The following is a 19,118-nucleotide window of genomic DNA, read 5'->3' as shown; positions in this document are numbered from 1 at the left end:
TATTCATTCGGATTGGCACTTTTCTTTGGGAATGAGGTGTATAAAAAGGTTACATTCTTTCCGTTTGAGTAAATAACCCGAATGGAATTGGAATATTTGGGTCCATGTAAACGTGGATAATGAAAAGACACACATGCACATGGCAATAAATATCGAGACTTCTTGTGTGATTAATTTATTTATTATCGGTTCTTCTTGATGGACACAATAAAAGAGAGAATGATACAATTGTGCCTGAAAGCCTTACAGTGCGAGGGTATTGATGGTTGTATGCATTTGTGTATTCGAAGTACTCTTCAGAAGGGGGTAGTAGTTCTTTCAGAGTTGGAACATCATGGAATTATTCCAGTTAGCTAATGGACGCTTCATACACAGTTAGCAGGATTAAAACTATTATATAAGGATTAAAATCACAGGGCACATGTAGACAAACAACCATTCACACTCACATTCATACCTATGGACAATTTGGAGTCGCTAATTAACCTAGCATGTTTTTGGAATGTGGGAGGAAACCGGAGTACCCGGAGAAAACCCACGCATGCACGGGGAGAACATGCAAACTCCACACAGAGATGCCCGAGGGTGGAATTGAACTCGGGTTTCCTAGCTGTGAGACCCTCGTGCTAATCCCTCATCCGCCATGCAGTGTAAAAACATCTTATTTTGTTTTATTATGTCTACTATATTGGGTAATATGAGTATAAAGTTTACTATAGGGGTGTTACTTCATATCTAGAGGGCTCTAAAATTAATTAATTAATTCGTTTTCTACCGCTTATCCTCACGATGGTCGCGGGAGTACCCGGAGAAAACCCACGCATGCACGGGGAGAACATGCAAACTCCACACAGAGATGCCCGAGGGTGGAATTGAACTCAGGTTTTCTAGCTGTGAGGCCTGTACGGTAACCACTCGTCCACTATATATACTATATTATCAAGCACCAGTAATTCTTGACATTATATTAGCATTAAAATGTCATAATTTGCATAATTGGTGCACATTCTACCATTCAGATGTTTTTTAAGCATTGCATGAATATTATTTGCTAATTATTGTCTCAAAAGAACCCGAAACGATGAACCAACTGATGTCTGAATCCATATGTTGGTTTATGTAAATATGATTTTATTTTATATTTTCTTTGCTGAATATAATATCGTTTGCAAAAAAACATGCTGAGAAAATATTTAAACACACTTCCCGGTATCCAGATCTATTTCTGTATATGCGTTAATTCTGATTAATAACTCCATGTTAGTGAAGCTTAGTGCTAGAAAAATCCCTATGGAATATTTTTCCTGTTATTATTATTTTAAAAGCAGACTGGAACCAGCTGTAAAAGAAAGCGTAAATAAACAGATTCAGCATTGAATTAGTTAGAGCCAACCAGGAAAGTGTTTCCACAACTGCAATCGGGATCAAAACCCGGTTTCCGATATTAATACAAGAATACAGAAAGAAAGGACTCCAACATATTAAAAAAACACCCATAACTATACTTAAAGTTTTTGTAGCCTTTCTCTCCGTTTTACTGACTGTTGCTCTTGAAGTCCTGCTTTGATGGTTAGCGTTTTCGATGCTGCGTGCCTGTTTCTGTGCGACAAGAAATATCTTTACATAAATACATAACATTATACTCATAGGAAAATAAAAGCAACAAATAAGTCCTAAAACTGATGCAATTAAAATATCACTATAACATTTTTCTCCGCATTTTGCATAGTTTAATTCCGCAACCAAAAACCCGATAGCGACTAAAACCGATAAACACCAACTCATCAATATCATAACTCCGACAACATGAGCGGTGATTGTAGTTCTATACATCAAAGGCTTACAAACTGCGTAATATCTATCTATAGAAATACAACATAAATGTAAAATAGAAGCGGTGCTAAGCGTTATATCGATGCTGCTTCGCACTTTGCAAAGCAATTCCTCTTCATACACGCAATAAGTCACGGTGAATTCGATGCTGAGCGGAAACACCAAAACCCCGACAAATAAATCGGCCACCGCCAAAGAAAGAATAAGATAATTAGTCGGAGTGTGAAGCTGTTTGAAATAAACCACAGAGATAATAATGAGAAGGTTTCCGCATATGATAATAATAGATAATAAAGACAGAAATATGTTCAATAAAACACATTGCAAGGAATGAATTTTTCCGTAACACGGATGTATGACATCGGTTCGGTTGACGGCGACCTCCGTTGCCATGATCCTGGATGGAAATCAGCTCGGTTAGGGAACATATAACATGAATATAATCATCTACTAGTTTCGGTTCATCTTACCCGCGCTGATGAATCATGAATGTGTGTTGATATGACGCGAGGAACAATGTGTAAAACATTTTTATATACGAGGATTTGTCTTATTATCGTAGTCTAATATATTCATATTGAGTTGTCCAATAGAATGTAAGATATGGTTTTGTTGACATTAGATACTATAGAAACGCTGACCCCCATTACTGTGTGGACCTTGTCTTAGTTTTTGTATGGATGATATTCTCACAATTATGGATTTATGTATAGTCAGTGAGTTAAAAATTACCAAAAAATAAAGGAGTGCTTGTTGGGCATTTCTGAGCCTGGTGATATAATATAAAAAATTATATGAGTGAATTTACTTCCATTAAAACTTTGGGTCATAGTGATGACTTTGTGTTTACGTTTATCTAGAACAGTGGTCTCAAACTCAATTTACTTCGGGGGGTCACTGGAGCTCGGGTCTGGGCGAGACTGGGCCGCATCAGGTTTTCCAACCCCCCCCAAAAAAACGCATTTATTAAAAACAAAAAAATGAATAAACTTAAATATAACAAAAGTACTATACTAAAGTGGTAAAAATATTATTATCATTAACCTGATTAATCACATTTTTTTTCCATTGTTCAGTGGTAATTAATCACAGTTAATTGCAGCATATCAATGTGCGATGATTTTTTTTCGACAATTTCAGAATTTGGCTTTTTTTTGATTCCCTACTCATTAGAAAAAGGTGACACTTAAAGAATTCAATCGATTAAAATCTTTAACCTGATTAATCACATGTTATCCACAGTGAAGTTGTAATTAATCACAGTGAATTGCGGCATATTAATGTGCGATTATTTTTTTCTCGACAATTTGAGAATTTGGCTTTTTTTGATTCCCTACTCATTAGAAAAAGGAAAAGGTGACACTTAAAGATTTCAATCGATTAACATCTTTAACCTGATTAATCACATGTTATCCACAGTGAAGTTGTAATTAATCACAGTGAATTGGGGCATATCAATGTGCGATGATTTTTTTCTCGACAATTTTTAGAATTTGGCTTTTTTTGATTCCCTACTCATTAGAAGAAGGTGACACTTAAAGATTTCAATCGATTAACATCTTTAACCTAATTAATCACATGTTATCCACAGTGAAGTTGTAATTAATCACAGTCAATTGCGGCATATCAATGTGCGATGATTTTTTTCTCGACAATTTGGCTTTTTTTGATTCCCTACTCCTTAGAAAAAGGGAAGTGAACAAGCTTTCAATCGATTAAAATCTTTAACCTGATTAATCACATGTTATCCACAGTGAAGTTGTAATTAATCACAGTCAATTGCGGCATATCAATGTGCGATGATTTTTTTCTCGACAATTTGAGAATTTGGCTTTTTTTTTGATTTCCTACTCATTAGAAAAAGGTGACACTTAAAGAATTCAATCGATTAAAATCTTTAACCTAATTAATCACATGTTATCCACAGTGAAGTTGTAATTAATCACAGTCAATTGCGGCATATCAATGTGCGATGATTTTTTTCTCGACAATTTTTAGAATTTGGCTTTTTTTGATTCCCTATTCATTAGAAAAAGGTGACACTTAAAAATTTCAATCGATTAACATCTTTAACCTAATTAATCACAGGTTATCCACAGTGAAGTTGTAATTAATCACAGTCAATTGCGGCATATCAATGTGCGATGATTTTTTTCTCGACAATTTTTAGAATTTGGCTTTTTTTGATTCCCTATTCATTAGAAAAAGGTGACACTTAAAGATTTCAATCGATTAACATCTTTAACCTAATTAATCACATGTTATCCACAGTGAAGTTGTAATTAATCACAGTGAATTGGGGCATATCAATGTGCGATGATTTTTTTCTCGACAATTTTTAGAATTTGGCTTTTTTTGATTCCCTACTCATTAGAAGAAGGTGACACTTAAAGATTTCAATCGATTAACATCTTTAACCTAATTAATCACATGTTATCCACAGTGAAGTTGTAATTAATCACAGTCAATTGCGGCATATCAATGTGCGATGATTTTTTTCTCGACAATTTGGCTTTTTTTGATTCCCTACTCATTAGAAAAAGGGAAGTGAACAAGCTTTCAATCGATTAAAATCTTTAACCTGATTAATCACATGTTATCCACAGTGAAGTTGTAATTAATCACAGTGAATTGGGGCATATCAATGTGCGATGATTTTTTTCTCGACAATTTGGCTTTTTTTGATTCCCTACTCCTTAGAAAAAGGGAAGTGAACAAGCTTTCAATCGATTAAAATCTTTAACCTGATTAATCACATGTTATCCACAGTGAAGTTGTAATTAATCACAGTCAACTGCGGCATATCAATGTGCGATGATTTTTTTCTCGACAATTTGAGAATTTGGCTTTTTTTTGATTCCCTACTCCTTAGAAAAAGGGAAGTGAACAAGCTTTCAATCGATTAAAATCTTTAACCTGATTAATCACATGTTGTCCACAGTGAAGTTGTAATTAATCACATTTAATTGCAGCATACCAATGTGCTGATTACGATCAGTACTCACATTTGTCTATAGCGGGGTGCTTTTTTTCTTATGATTTTTTTCGACAACAATTTGAGAATTTGGCATTTTTTGTTTCATTTTTTGTTTTCATCACTGTGAAAGATATTTATTGCTACGTGCTTTCTACTCGTTTCCCGACTCATTAGAAAAAGGTGACACTGAAACACGGGAAGTGAACAAGTTTTCAATCGATTAAAATCTTTAAACTGATTAATCCATTTTTTTTCCATAGTTAAGTTGTAATTAATCAGTTAATTGCAGCATACCAATGTGCTGATTATGATCAGTACTCATATTTTTCCATAGTAGGGGTGTTTTTTTCGTTGTTTTTTTTTTTTCTTCTACAATTTGCAAATTTTTCGTTTTTGTTTCATTTTTTGGTTTTTGCTTTCATCACTGTGAAAGATATCTCTTAATGTGTTTTTTTTACTTGTTTCCCTACTCATTAGAAAAAGGTGACACTGAAACACGGGAAGTGAAAAATGTTTGAATCGATTAAAAATCTTTAACCTGATTAAATCACAATTAATTGCAGATCAATACTCGGTGTACCTTTGAAAGATCATTTTAAAGTGGTTAGAACACCAATCCAAACAAGACCGAATAACATGTTGCTTTATTCTTATAAACAGCTCAACACAAAATATATACAACAAGTCGACAGTAGTAAGGCAAACTGTCCATCACTCCAAAAGCAATCTCTTCAAGCAAATAATTAACAAAATCATCATTGTGATTAATAGTATAAATAAAGGTTTGCAAAAACACCAAACAAATAAGTGACATTAGGACGTTAGAAAAATAAATATTGACTTTTACAGACACACACACACTTTATCACACTTGTCCTGGTCTGGAAACTTCAGCAAAGTGGACGTGTGACCCCGCAAGTCATGCAACATTTTGTCTTTTTTTTGACATAATAAACATAATAAATTGCTAATAAATACAATGCTATGAAAAAGTATCCGAACCTTCTCACATTTCTGCATAAAATCACCCATCGAATATGATCTGATCTTTGTCAAAATCCCACAGTTGAAAAAAACAGTGTCTGCTTTAACTGAAACCACCCAAACATTTATAGGATTTCATATTTTAATGAGGCTAGCATGCAATCAATGACTAGAACCGAGTAGTAAAATCTCATTGTACCCCACTTTTGTAAAGACAATAAAGCTTCATCTTCCATGCGAGTTCGGAAATCGGTATTAAGACTATATCTGCTAAATATCCCGTTTTTTGGCTCAAAAAAGGGAATTCCGTATTAACTCCTTATTATCTTTGACAGCCCTACAATGAATTTAAAATACATACAATACCCCTCTCGGTATCTGCATTAATTCTGATTAATAACTCCATGTCAGTGAAGATTGGTGCTAGAAAAATCCGATTGGAATATTTTTCCCGTTATTATTATTTTAAAAGCAGACTGGAACCAGCTGTAAAAGAAAGCGTAAATAAACGGATTGAGCATTGAATTAGTCAGAGCCAACCAAGTCAGTCCTTCGACAACTTCTATCGGTATCAACTGCTGGTTTCCGACATAAATAGAAGAATACAGAAAGAAAGGAATCCAACATATTAAAAAAACACCCATAACTATACTTAAAGTTTTAGTAGCCTTTCTCTCCGTTTTACTGACTGTTGCTCTTGAAGTCCTGCTTTGATGGTTAGCGTTTTCGATGCTGCGTGCCTGTTTCTGTGCGACAAGAAATATCTTTACATAAATACATATCATTATACTCATAGGAAGATAAAAGGAACAAATAAGTCCTAAAACAGATGCAATCAAAACATCACTGTAACATTTCCCTCCACATTTTATATAGTTTAATTGTGAAACCAAAAACCCGATAGCGACTAAAACCGATAAACACCAACTCATCAATATCATAACCCCGACAACATGAGCGGTGATTGTAGTTCTATACATCAAAGGCTTACAAACTGCGTAATATCTATCTATAGAAATACAACATAAATGTAAAATAGAAGAAATGCTAAGCGTTATATCGATGCTGCTTCGCACTTTGCAGAACACTTCCTGTCGATAGACACAATAAGTGACGCTGAATTCGATACCGAGAGGAAACCCCGAAACTCCTACGAGTAAGTCGGCTGCCGCCAGAGAGAGAATAAGATAATTAGTCGGAGTGTGAAGCTGTTTGAAATAAACCACAGAGATAATAATGAGAAGGTTTCCGCATATGATAATAATAGATAATAAAGACAGAAATATGTTCAATAAAACACACTGTAAGGAATGGGTTTTTGACAGTACATAGTACAGATGATGGAACTCATAACAAGGATGTATGACATCGGTTCCGTTGACGACGACCTCCGATGCCATGTTCCTGGATACCTGCCAATCAACTACGTTAAAAAGTTGTGAATATTTTTGTAAAATGATTTACTCGTTTCAGTTGGGTTTACCTGCTCGGTTTCGAAGTGTGTCCTTCAGAAGCATGTGACATGCATGTGTTTTATAACAACATTTGGCTAATTAGCATAATATATTCATACTTCAACTGTCCAATAGAATTTTTGGACAATGTTTTGTTGACTTTAGGTACCATAGAAACCTTAAACCTATTACTGTGTAACAATGGTCTCCTCACTCAAATATTCATTCATTTTCTAGCGCTTATCCTCACGAGGGTCGTTTTACGTAAAAACGTCAAAAAGGCAGAAACAACCTTTTTTTTTTTCATGAGAAAAAATTATGCTTGAAAAGTAGCTTTTCCCACAAAAAAATTTTTTTTAGTTGGGAACTGATATTTTCCTGAAAGAACATTTTTCACAAGTAATTGATATAAAAATCGAAATTTTTGACACACTAAAACCCTGAAATCCTCTTCTGATTTTGGATCACCATTTGCAATAAAGGTAATTTTTTTGGATTTTCTACCGCTTATTCTCACGAGGGTCGTCTTACGTAAAAACGTAAAAAAATATTTTTTTTTTCTAATGAGAGAAAATTATGCTTGAAATGTAGCTTTTCCCACAAAAAAATGTTTTTAGTTGGGAACTGATATTTTCCTGAAAGAACATTTTTCACAAGTAATTGATATATAAAAATCGAAATTTTTGACACACTAAAACCCTGAAATCTTCTTCTGATTTTGGATCATCATTTGCAATAAAGGTAATTTTTTTTGGATTTTCTACCGCTTATCCTCACAAGGCTCGTTTTACGTAAAAAAATATTTTTTTTTTCTAATGAGAGAAAATTATGCTTGAAATGTAGCTTTTCCCACAAAAAAATGTTTTTAGTTGGGAACTGATATTTTCCTGAAAGAACATTTTTCACAAGTAATTGATATATAAAAATCGAAATTTTTGACACACTAAAACCCTGAAATCCTCTTCTGATTTTGGATCATCATTTGCAATAAAGGTAATTTTTTTTGGATTTTCTATCGCTTATCCTCACGAGGGTCGTTTTACGTAAAAAAATATATTTTTTTTCTAATGAGAGAAAATTATGCTTGAAATGTAGCTTTTCCCAAAAAAACATTTTTTTTAGTTGGGAACTGATATTTTCCTGAAAGAACATTTTTCACAAGTAATTGATATAAAAAAATCTAAATTTTTGACACACTAAAACCCTGAAATCCTCTTCTGATTTTGGATCATCATTTGCAATAAAGGTAATTTTTTTTGGATTTTCTACCGCTTATCCTCACAAGGCTCGTTTTACGTAAAAAAATATTTTTTTTTTCTAATGAGAGAAAATTATGCTTGAAATGTAGCTTTTCCCACAAAAAAATGTTTTTAGTTGGGAACTGATATTTTCCTGAAAGAACATTTTTCACAAGTAATTGATATAAAAATCGAAATTTTTGACACACTAAAACCCTGAAATCCTCTTCTGATTTTGGATCATCATTTGCAATAAAGGTAATTTTTTGGGGATTTTCTACCGCTTATCCTCACGAGGGTCGTTTTACGTAAAAAAATATTTTTTTTTTCTAATGAGAGAAAATTATGCTTGAAATGTAGCTTTTCCCAAAAAAACATTTTTTTTAGTTGGGAACTGATATTTTCCTGAAAGAACATTTTTCACAAGTAATTGATATAAAAAAATCGAAATTTTTGACACACTAAAACCCTGAAATCCTCTTCTGATTTTGGATCATCATTTGCAATAAAGGTAATTTTTTTTGGATTTTCTACCGCTTATCCTCACAAGGCTCGTTTTACGTAAAAAAATATATTTTTTTTCTAATGAGAGAAAATTATGCTTGAAATGTAGCTTTTCCCACAAAAAAATGTTTTTAGTTGGGAACTGATATTTTCCTGAAAGAACATTTTTCACAAGTAATTGATATAAAAATCGAAATTTTTGACACACTTAAACCCTGAAATCCTCTTCTGATTTTGGATCATCATTTGTAATAAAGGTAATTTTTTATTAGATTCCACTCCAGAACCCTCCCCTTCTCTCATCAATTGCCATTGAACCCCTAAATATGCCTCACACACTTATTAAACATATTAAAAGTATAAAATGTATAGTTAGTCACCACTCGCTAATTATTAGGTTAATTAGCGACTCCAAATTGTCCATAGGTATGAATGTGAGTGTGAATGGTTGTTTGTCTATATGTGCCCTGTGATTGGCTGGCCACCAGTCCAGGGTGTACCCCGCCTCTCGCCTGAAGACTGCTGGGATAAGCTCCAGCGACCCTTTTAAGGATAAGTGGTAGAAAATGAATGAATGAATTTTAGAGCCCTCCATACATGAAGTAACACCCCTATAGTGAACTTTATACTCACATTACCCAATATAGTAGACATAATAAGAGAAAATAAGATGTTTTTACACTGCATGGTGTGCGAGGGATTAGCGTGAGGGCCTCACAGCTAGGAAACCCGAGTTCGATTCCACCCTCGGCCATCTCTGTGTGGAGTTTGCATGTTCTCCCTGTGCATGCGTGGGTTTTCTCCGGGTACTCCGGTTTCCTCCCACATTCCAAAAACATGCTAGGTTAATTAGCCACTCCAAATTGTCCATAGGTATGAATGTGAGTGTGAATGGTTGTTTGTCTATATGTGCCCTGTGATTGACTAGCTGGTGATTGGTGCTTGTGTATTACATCGATCAGTTCCCGTGTGGATACAACTATTTACTAATCTGACAAAAGTGGATGCAAATTTTTGGTGTGGACCGGTCCAAAATTTTTGATGGTGGGAAGTTTAAGTAAAAAATAATAATAATAATAACAACCAACATATATTTGTATACACAAGGAAGGAAGGAGTTTTTAATTTCACCAAAACACTTCAATTTCAATGTCGGTCAAGACCTTAGCCATTCTACCTTATTCTATTTATCCAAAAAAAAGCTTGTTTGTTATTAATTAGTTACACACAAAAGTCCGGACATGAAGGATTGCTCGTTCTTAACTTGGGAGTTTAGTGTCCTTTAAGAGTCAAAAATCTTATAATAAACCTGATTAGAACTGATCTTATTACTTGTCAGTGAAGTCCGGTTCTGGAAAAATTTCCTCGGAATAGTTTCCCTAATATAATCATTTTAAAAGCAGACTGAAACCAGCTGTAAAAGAAAGCATAAATGAACGGATTAAGCATTGAATTAGTCAAAGCCAACCAGTTTAGTGTTTCGACAACTGCTATCGGTACCAAAACCTGGTTTAAAATTTGAACCAAAAAGTACAGAAAGAAAGGAATCCAACATATTAAAAAAACACCCATAACTATACTTAAAGTTTTTGTAGCCTTTCTCTCCGTTTTACTGACTGTTGCTCTTGAAGTCCTGCTTTGATGGTTAGCGTTTTCGATGCTGCGTGCCTGTTTCTGTGCGACAAGAAATATCTTTACATAAATACATAACATTATACTCACGGGAAAGTAAAAGGAACAAATAAGTCCGGCGACATTTGCAATCAAAACATCAATATAACATTCTTCTCCGCATTTTGCATAGTTTAATTCCGCAACCAAAAAACCGATAGCGACTAAAACCGATAAACACCAACTCATCAATATCATAACCCCGACAACATGAGCGGTGATTGTAGTTCTATACATCAAAGGCTTACAAACTGCGTAATATCTATCTATAGAAATACAACATAAATGTAAAATAGAAGCGGTGCTAAGTGTTACGTCGATGCTGCTTCGCACTTTGCAAAGCAATTCCTCTTCATACACGCAATAAGTCACGGTGAATTCGATGCTGAGCGGAAACACCAAAACCCCGACAAATAAATCGGCCACCGCCAAAGAAAGAATAAGATAATTAGTCGGAGTGTGAAGCTGTTTGAAATAAACCACAGAGATAATAATGAGAAGGTTTCCGCATATGATAATAATAGATAATAAAGACAGAAATATGTTCAATAAAACACACTGTAAGGAATGGGTTTTTGACAGTACATAGTACAGATGATGGAACTCATAACAAGGATGTATGACATCGGTTCCGTTGACGACGACCTCCGATGCCATGTTCCTGGATACCTGCCAATCAACTACGTTAAAAAGTTGTGAATATTTTTGTAAAATGATTTACTCGTTTCAGTTGGGTTTACCTGCTCGGTTTCGAAGTGTGTCCTTCAGAAGCATGTGACAGTGTGTACATTTGTTTTATAACAACATTTGGCTAATTAGCATAATATATTCATACTTCAACTGTCCAATAGAATTTTTGGACAATGTTTTGTTGACTTTAGGTACCATAGAAACCTTAACCCTATTACTGTGTAACAATGGTCTCCTCACTCAAATATTCATTCATTTTCTAGCGCTTATCCTCACGAGGGTCGTTTTACGTAAAAACGTCAAAAAGGCAGAAACAACCTTTTTTTTCATGAGAAAAAATTATGCTTGAAATGTAGCTTTTCCCACAAAAAAAATGTTTTTAGTTGGGAACTGATATTTTCCTGAAACATACGTATGTTCTACTGCTGATAAAGAACGGAGAAAGGCAGAAACAAACTTTTTTGAGAGAAAATTATGCTTGAAATATAGCTTTTCCCACACAAAAAATTGTTTTAGTTGGGAACTGATATTTTCCTGAAAGAACGCACCCAGGATAAATTTAAACAGGAAAAGATCAAATTCAATCTTAAACTAATGAATTAAACTGGGGATATGTTTTATATAGATATATATTTTCTGATGAAAGAAAATTATGCTTGAAATATAGCTTTTCCCACAAAAAAAATTGTTTTTAGTTGGGAACTGATATTTTCCTGAAACGTATGTATGTTCTACTGCTGATCACTAAAGAACGGAGAAAGGCAGAAACAAACTTTTTTGAGAGAAAATCATGCTTGAAATAAAAAAGCTTTTCCCACAAAAAAAAAATAATTTTAGTTGGGAACTGATATTTTCCTGAAAGAACGCACCCAGGATAAATTTAAACAGGAAAAGATCAAATTCAATCTTAAACTAATGAATTAAACTGGGGATATGTTTTATATAGATATATATTTTCTGATGAAAGAAAATTATGCTTGAAATGTAGCTTTTCCCACAAAAAAATTGTTTTTAGTTGGGAACTGATATTTTCCTGAAACAAACGTATGTTCTACTGCTGATTACTAAAGAACAGAGAAAGGCAGAAACAAACTTTTTTGAGAGAATATTATGCTTGAAATATAGCTTTTCTCACAAAAAAATTGTTTTAGTTGGGAACTGATATTTTCCTGAAAGAACGCACCCGGGATAAATTTAAACGAGAAAAGATCAAATTCAATATTAAAGTAATTAATTAAACTGGGGATATGTTTTATATAGATATATATTTTCTGATGAAAAAAAATTATGCTGGAAATGTAGCTTTTCCCACAAAAAAAATGTTTTTAGTTGGGAACTGATATTTTCCTGAAACATACGTATGTTCTACTGCTGATAAAGAACGGAGAAAGGCAGAAACAAACTTTTTTGAGAGAAAATTATGCTTGAAATATAGCTTTTCCCACACAAAAAATTGTTTTAGTTGGGAACTGATATTTTCCTGAAAGAACGCACCCAGGATAAATTTAAACAGGAAAAGATCAAATTCAATCTTAAACTAATGAATTAAACTGGGGATATGTTTTATATAGATATATATTTTCTGCTGAAAGAAAATTATGCTTGAAATGTAGCTTTTCCCACAAAAAAATTGTTTTTAGTTGGGAACTGATATTTTCCTGAAACATACTTATGTTCTACTGCTGATTACTAAAGAACAGAGAAAGGCAGAAACAAACTTTTTTTTAGAGAAAATTATGCTTGAAATATAGCTTTTCCCACAAAAAAAATAGTTTTTAGTTGGGAACTGATATTTTCCTGAAACAAACGTATGTTCTACTGCTGATTACTAAAGAACAGAGAAAGGCAGAAACAAACTTTTTTGAGAGAAAATCATGCTTGAAATAAAAAAGCTTTTCCCACAAAAAAAAAATAATTTTAGTTGGGAACTGATATTTTCCTGAAAGAACGCACCCGGGATACATTTAAACAGGAAAAGATCAAATTCAATATTAAACTAATGAATTAAACTGGGGATATGTTTTATATAGATATATATTTTCTGTCACGGTGGGTCTCAAGAGCTTTAAGGTTGGACCCCAGGATGCAGAGAGCAGGACCAAATGCAGGTAAAGCAGAAGGAAAAGCAACTCAGGGAGCAGACAGACACCCAACAATGATCCCACACGGGGAGAAGCACACACCTGAACTAAATACCAACACTAATTAGGGACAGGTGTGGATGATTGTGGCAACGAAGGAAGACAGGGCAAAGTCGGAAGTTCCATACAAAATAAGGGTGTCAAAAATGGAAACTAAAACCCAGACAGGGAACACAAACAAACTGTCACGAGGGAACCCACACAGGGTGGGACATTTTCTTTAGAAAGAAAAACTGGACTTGTGAATAAAGTACAGAAGGGTTTAGATCAGGGGTCTCAAACTCAACTGGAGCTAGGGTCTGGGCAAGACTGGGCCACATCAGGTTTCCCCCCCCAAAAAAAAAACAACAAAAAAACGCATTTATTAAAAACAGAAAAATGAATAAACTTTGCTTTGGTTTCGATTTTCTACAAGAAAAGCTCTGATAAAACATTCCACTGTTCTCAAATATCTTAATTTATATTTTTCTACACAAAATAAAATGAAAAATAAATAAACAAATCAAAAATAAAGAAAATCAATCAATCAGTAATTTAAAAAATATATAATAATAATAATAATAAAACGGCAAATAATAAAAACTTAAGAAACCACATATAGTTGGTGGGTAGACAAATTATTTTTTTCAGATTAAAATGAACAAAGCATTATTAGAGCCCTGTAGACATGACAAAACACGACTATAGTCACATTTATACTCTTTTTATTTACAACATATTGCGCAACTGCAGGGTCTTGAGACACATGCTAACTCGCAAACCCGAGAGCTAGCGACCTAAACGGTAGCCTTCAAGTTATTTCCTTTCAACTTAAACAGCCAAAAACTTACCACTTCCACACGGATAGGGAGGATAACTATTAACAGTTATTTAACCTTTAACATGAACATGAATCAAACGTAATAATTTTTTCTGGGTACATGATACCATACAGCATCCATATCAAACTAACATTAAACTTTCATATCAAGGCGGGGGGCCTCGTGTTTGAGACCCCTGGTTTAGATTCTGTTCCACAGATGGCGCTAATGAATCACTCATTCAATTAGTGTCCTAATCGATGTCGTTGTTATGAGTTCTAGTAGCAAACAGATCTAAAATTCTGGTCAGTAATTAAGTAATGAGTCCAAAACTCAGATATAAGCTCGGTTCTATAGGAATAAAACACAAGTCATATGTAACATTGTGTTTTTACTTCACTCACAACGTTATGTAATAATTGTAATGATTGTATCCGCACACATCAAAAGCAATTCAACGCAATGCCGAATTAGTGAAATCATCGAGAAATATTTTTCCCGACATGATCATTCTGAATCCAGATCGGAACCAGCTGTAAAAAAAAGCATAGATAAACGGATTGAGCATCGAGTTGGACAAAGTCAACCAGTTCAGTGATTCAATAACCGGAACCGGTACGACTACGTCGCTAAAAGGCAGAAAGGTTACACAAAGAAAAAATGGAGTCCAACAGATCAAAAAGACGCCCAAAACTGTAGCGAGAGTTTTGGTGGCTTTTCGCTCAACCTTATTGACAATCAATCCGGTCTTGGCTGACGTCTGGATGCTGCGTACGTGTCTCAATGCAACCAGTAAAATCTTCAGATAAATACACAGCATTATAACCACCGGTAAGTAAAAAGACAATAAAGGCCCGATTGTGTTTTCCATGAGAATATCAATCAAACACTTTTCCTCGCAGTTTTCGTTTTGTAACCCAGCAATCAGGACTCCAATCGCTATTAAAGCAGACACCCCCCAGTTGATTATTATCATCATCGCGACAACACAATGATTCATTTTCGTTCTGTACGTCAAAGGCTGACATACAGCGTAATATCGATCAATGGCAATGCAGCATAGGTTCAAAATAGAACAAGTGCTCAGCGATATGTCGAAACTGCCTCGTATTTTGCAGAGTAAGTCCTTGTAATAAATGCATGAGCTCAGAGAAAAGGCCATACTGAGAGGGAAAACAATAACCCCCACAAGCATATCGGCCACAGACAGAGAACAAATCAGATAATTCGTAGGAGTGTGAAGCTGTTTGAAGTAAAAAATGGTGATCATTACAAGAAAGTTTCCACAGATAATAACGCGAGGAAAATATACAAAGAAACACATCCAGTTGAAGGCTCGCTTGTTAACACGTAAGAGAAATTATCTATTTCATAACAAGGATGGATGTCTGCGACAACATCAGTCATGTTGCCGCTTTCCATATTTGCAAAAAATCCAAAAGACTACGATTTCCAATCCTTTTCAGTGTGGTTATAACGTCCTCCACTTGATATTACGACATCTGACGTCAATGTATGGTAAACCCTCCTCTATATATAATATGTCTTCTGTGACAGATATCCTTAGCTGACCAATTGGGCATGTGAATGTTTTGTACAAATCCTGATTCGACAGCTTTTTCGATTTTTTGTTAAAAAAAAAAAAAAACTTTTATTAGAAAGTCAATAACCTGCATATGAACTTTAGTTCTAGTCTATAGATCACGGGGTCATTAGCGCCATCTGTGGAACAGAATCTAAACCAGGGGTCTCAAACACGCGGCCCGCGGGCCAAATGTGGCCCGCAAGACACTAGTTTGAGGCCCCCCGCCTTGATATGAAAGTTTAATGTCAGTGCGGCCCCCGCGCAAGTTTGACATGGATGCTGTATGGTATCATGTACCCAGAAAAAATTATTACGTTTTAATTAATGTTCATGTTAAAGGTTAAATAACTGTTAATAGTTATCCTCCCTGTCCGTGTGGAAGTGGTAAGTTTTTGGCTATTTAAGTTGAAAGGAAATAACTTGAAGGCTACCGTTTAGGTCGCTAGCTCTCTAGTTTGCGAGTTAGCATGCGTCTCAAGTTGCGCAATAAATTCGATTTGTATGTAAATTTAAAAAAAGTATAAATGTGACTATAGTCGTGTTTTGTCATGTCTACAGGGCTCTAATAATGCTTTGTTCATTTTAATCTGAAAAAAATAATTTGTCTACCCACCAACTATATGTGGCTTCTTAAGTTTTTATTATTTGCAGTTTTATTATTATTATTATTATTATATTTATTTATTACTGATTGATTGATTTTCTTTATTCTTGATTTGTTTATTTATTTTTCATTTTATTTTGTGTAGAAAAATATAAATTAAGATATTTGAGAACAGTGGAATGTTTTATCAGAGCTTTTCTTGTAGAAAATCGGAACCAAAGCAAAGTTTATTAATTTTTCTGTTTTTAATAAATGCGTTTTTTTTTTTTTTTTTTTGGAAAACGTGATGTGGCCCAGTCTCACCCAGACCCTAGCTCCAGTGGCCCCCAAGGAAATTGAGTTTGAGACCCCTGCTATAGATTATCCTTACAAATGATCCTGGGACATCCTGCTTCCACAGAGGGTGGCTGACGTCATTGCAGCCCCCAATGAATGTTTTTCTCAGACGCAATGCCTTATGGAAAAACTTGAAAATGTTATGTTTTTTTTTTAAAATGTGTGGTGCATTGCATCATCATCATACTGTACGCCGTTGCTTCATTTTTAGTCTGTCAGATTTGCGTGTCGCATTGGGGGTCGACAAGAACCCGTTGACAACAAACCTCGTAAAAAAAAAAGCAGTAATGGCTCTGTCAGGACGGGACATTATATGCACAAAGAATGTACTCCACCCTTTCTGACTTTCTGTTTTCACTTTTGTATAGCATTCCCAACACACATACAAGTTTCAAACCAGCGACATCCAACATGCAGACTCTTTTTCCGGCGCCTGGACAGGTATGAAGTGTCTTACAAAAGAGCAGAACTCCCTGTGGCTAAATAGGAACAACCAAATCTGACAGGACGCATTCTCGTAATGTTTTTGTTTATGCTGGAGCCTATCCAAGCTGTTAGCTGTTAGCTTGGTGAAAGTGACCATGCAGTGAAACACGTTTAAGTCGACCCTGTTTAATGTATTCATTCATAAAAAAATGACTTTTGTAAAAAGTACAATGGAACCTTGGTTAGCGTACGCCCCGGTTAGCATGTTTTTTGCTTAAGGTAGACAATTTACACTGTTTTTTCTCGGTTTGTGTACATTATTATTCATCTTATTATTATTGTTATTATTAATCTTGTGTATAAATATGGCTATGACATTTGTCCTCACTAGGGTTGCGGGGGTATGCTGGAGCCTATCCCAGCTGACAAAGTATAAGGCATCAAACCCACCAACCGGTGAATGTAGTATTCAACTAGGTGTCAGTAATTGTTCGGTGAGACTTATCTAACAGCAGGTATAATAATAATAATAATAATAATAATAATAATAATAATAATAATAATAATAATTAGAACATGGGCTGAGTGTCACCAGATTAATAAATAATCACCATTTTGTAAAAAGTACAGTGGAACCTTGGTTAGCGTATGCCCCGGTTAGCAAGCTTTTTGCTTAAGGTAGAAAATTTACACAGTTTTTTCTCGGCTTATGTACATTGTTATTATTAAGTAATTGTCAGTAATTGTTCGGTGAAACTTGACTTGAACAATTAGCTTTTATGGCAGATTTTCAATTATCTAACAGCAGGTATAATATAATAATAATAATATTCCCATGCTAATTAACACGTCTGATGGTGGATGATACAAGAAGTAACTATTTTTATTTGGTTTATTGGTTTATTATGCATTTTATTATGGACAGTGGTTTCAAAATTGAGTCCAAAAGTAATGAACTTCAAACTGAAACCATATAGTAAACATGAGTTGTTTTGCAGCTGCCGAACCATGGGAAAAAAATTCCAGGAGGTGTTAACCTGTCACAAATAACCCATCACATTTGTGTATGAGGGTGTATATTGGCATGATGCAATATTGTGCAAATCTATCTTACAAAAACAACACGCAAAACACATCCAAGTGGTCACTAACATAATCATGTCTGATGAAACAACCTTCAATTAAAGGTGTGACTTTTGTGTGGTGTGAATGTATGGAGGTCCCTTGGCTGGCTTTCTTATGGGAAACACACACACACACACACACACACACATAGAAACACCTCTGCCTCCAAGCATCTCACTTCATCAACCTGGGGCTTCTTTGTGTTTAGCAATAACATAACAAATGGAGCAAAACATTGTAATGATCCAAATGTTATTCGGTTTAATGAGGAGGATAGAACAAACAATACATCTGCAAGGTTTGGGGATTATTTACAGTTTCATTGCAAGTCACACATTGTCAAAGGTGACATCACCCAGGCATGAAAAACACACATATATTTTTCTACAACCTCCTGCAGCAGAAAAGTCCATAAAAAAAATTACCCCAAAAATAAAAAACACAAGGATAACTCCTTACTATTTTTGTCAAAAATCAACACATGAAAAAAGTGGAATTTTTAGCCATTTTGGGGTTCTGCCGGTACCTCCTAAGACAGTGTGGGGGATTTCGACAACCTCCTGCAGCAGAAAAGTCCATTAAAAAATTTTGCCCCAAAAATAAAAAACGTAAGGATAACCACTTGCCATTTTTGTCAAAAATCAACACATGAAAAAAGTGGAATTTTTCACCATTTTTGGGTTCTGCCGGGACCTCCTATGACAGTGTGGGAGGTTTCTACATCCTCCTGCAGCAGACAAGTCCATAAAA

At 34.7% G+C, this 19,118-nt stretch overlaps 3 protein-coding genes and 1 pseudogene across 3 annotated transcripts; all 4 read right to left on the bottom strand.

The window, feature by feature from the left end:
* Positions 1-1,260: 1,260 nt before the first annotated feature.
* LOC144901262 (trace amine-associated receptor 1-like) lies at positions 1,261-2,226 on the bottom strand. The gene has a single exon (XM_078794666.1). It carries the CDS (start codon positions 2,224-2,226, stop codon positions 1,261-1,263), a length of 966 nt encoding a protein of 321 aa, XP_078650792.1.
* A 3,975-nt stretch (positions 2,227-6,201) lies between these two features.
* Positions 6,202-7,631, bottom strand: LOC131129169 (trace amine-associated receptor 1-like). The gene has a single exon (XM_058072393.2). The coding sequence runs from the start codon at positions 7,192-7,194 to the stop codon at positions 6,202-6,204; it is 993 nt and encodes a 330-aa protein (XP_057928376.2). The 5' UTR covers positions 7,195-7,631.
* Positions 7,632-10,285: 2,654 nt separating this feature from the next.
* Positions 10,286-11,588, bottom strand: LOC131129156 (trace amine-associated receptor 1-like). Its single transcript, XM_058072370.2, has one exon. The coding sequence runs from the start codon at positions 11,316-11,318 to the stop codon at positions 10,326-10,328; it is 993 nt and encodes a 330-aa protein (XP_057928353.2). The 5' UTR covers positions 11,319-11,588; the 3' UTR covers positions 10,286-10,325.
* Positions 11,589-14,732: 3,144 nt separating this feature from the next.
* On the bottom strand, positions 14,733-15,714 carry LOC131129175 (trace amine-associated receptor 1-like; annotated as a pseudogene).
* Positions 15,715-19,118: the final 3,404 nt, after the last annotated feature.

This window comes from Doryrhamphus excisus, linkage group LG11 (genome assembly GCF_037039965.1).
Source record: "Doryrhamphus excisus strain RoL-2023G ecotype Guam linkage group LG11, RoL_Dexc_Guam_v1.1, whole genome shotgun sequence".
Lineage (NCBI taxonomy): Eukaryota > Metazoa > Chordata > Actinopteri > Syngnathiformes > Syngnathidae > Doryrhamphus > Doryrhamphus excisus.
Note: the sequence above shows the minus strand (reverse complement) of the source record. Positions and strands in the feature narration are given on the sequence as shown.

Bases quoted from the DNA above. Each gene is read 5' to 3' on its own strand.
- LOC144901262 (XM_078794666.1), bottom strand. From the start codon at position 2,226: ATGGCAACGGAGGTCGCCGTCAACCGAACCGATGTCATACATCCGTGT.
- LOC131129169 (XM_058072393.2), bottom strand. From the start codon at position 7,194: ATGGCATCGGAGGTCGTCGTCAACGGAACCGATGTCATACATCCTTGT.
- LOC131129156 (XM_058072370.2), bottom strand. From the start codon at position 11,318: ATGGCATCGGAGGTCGTCGTCAACGGAACCGATGTCATACATCCTTGT.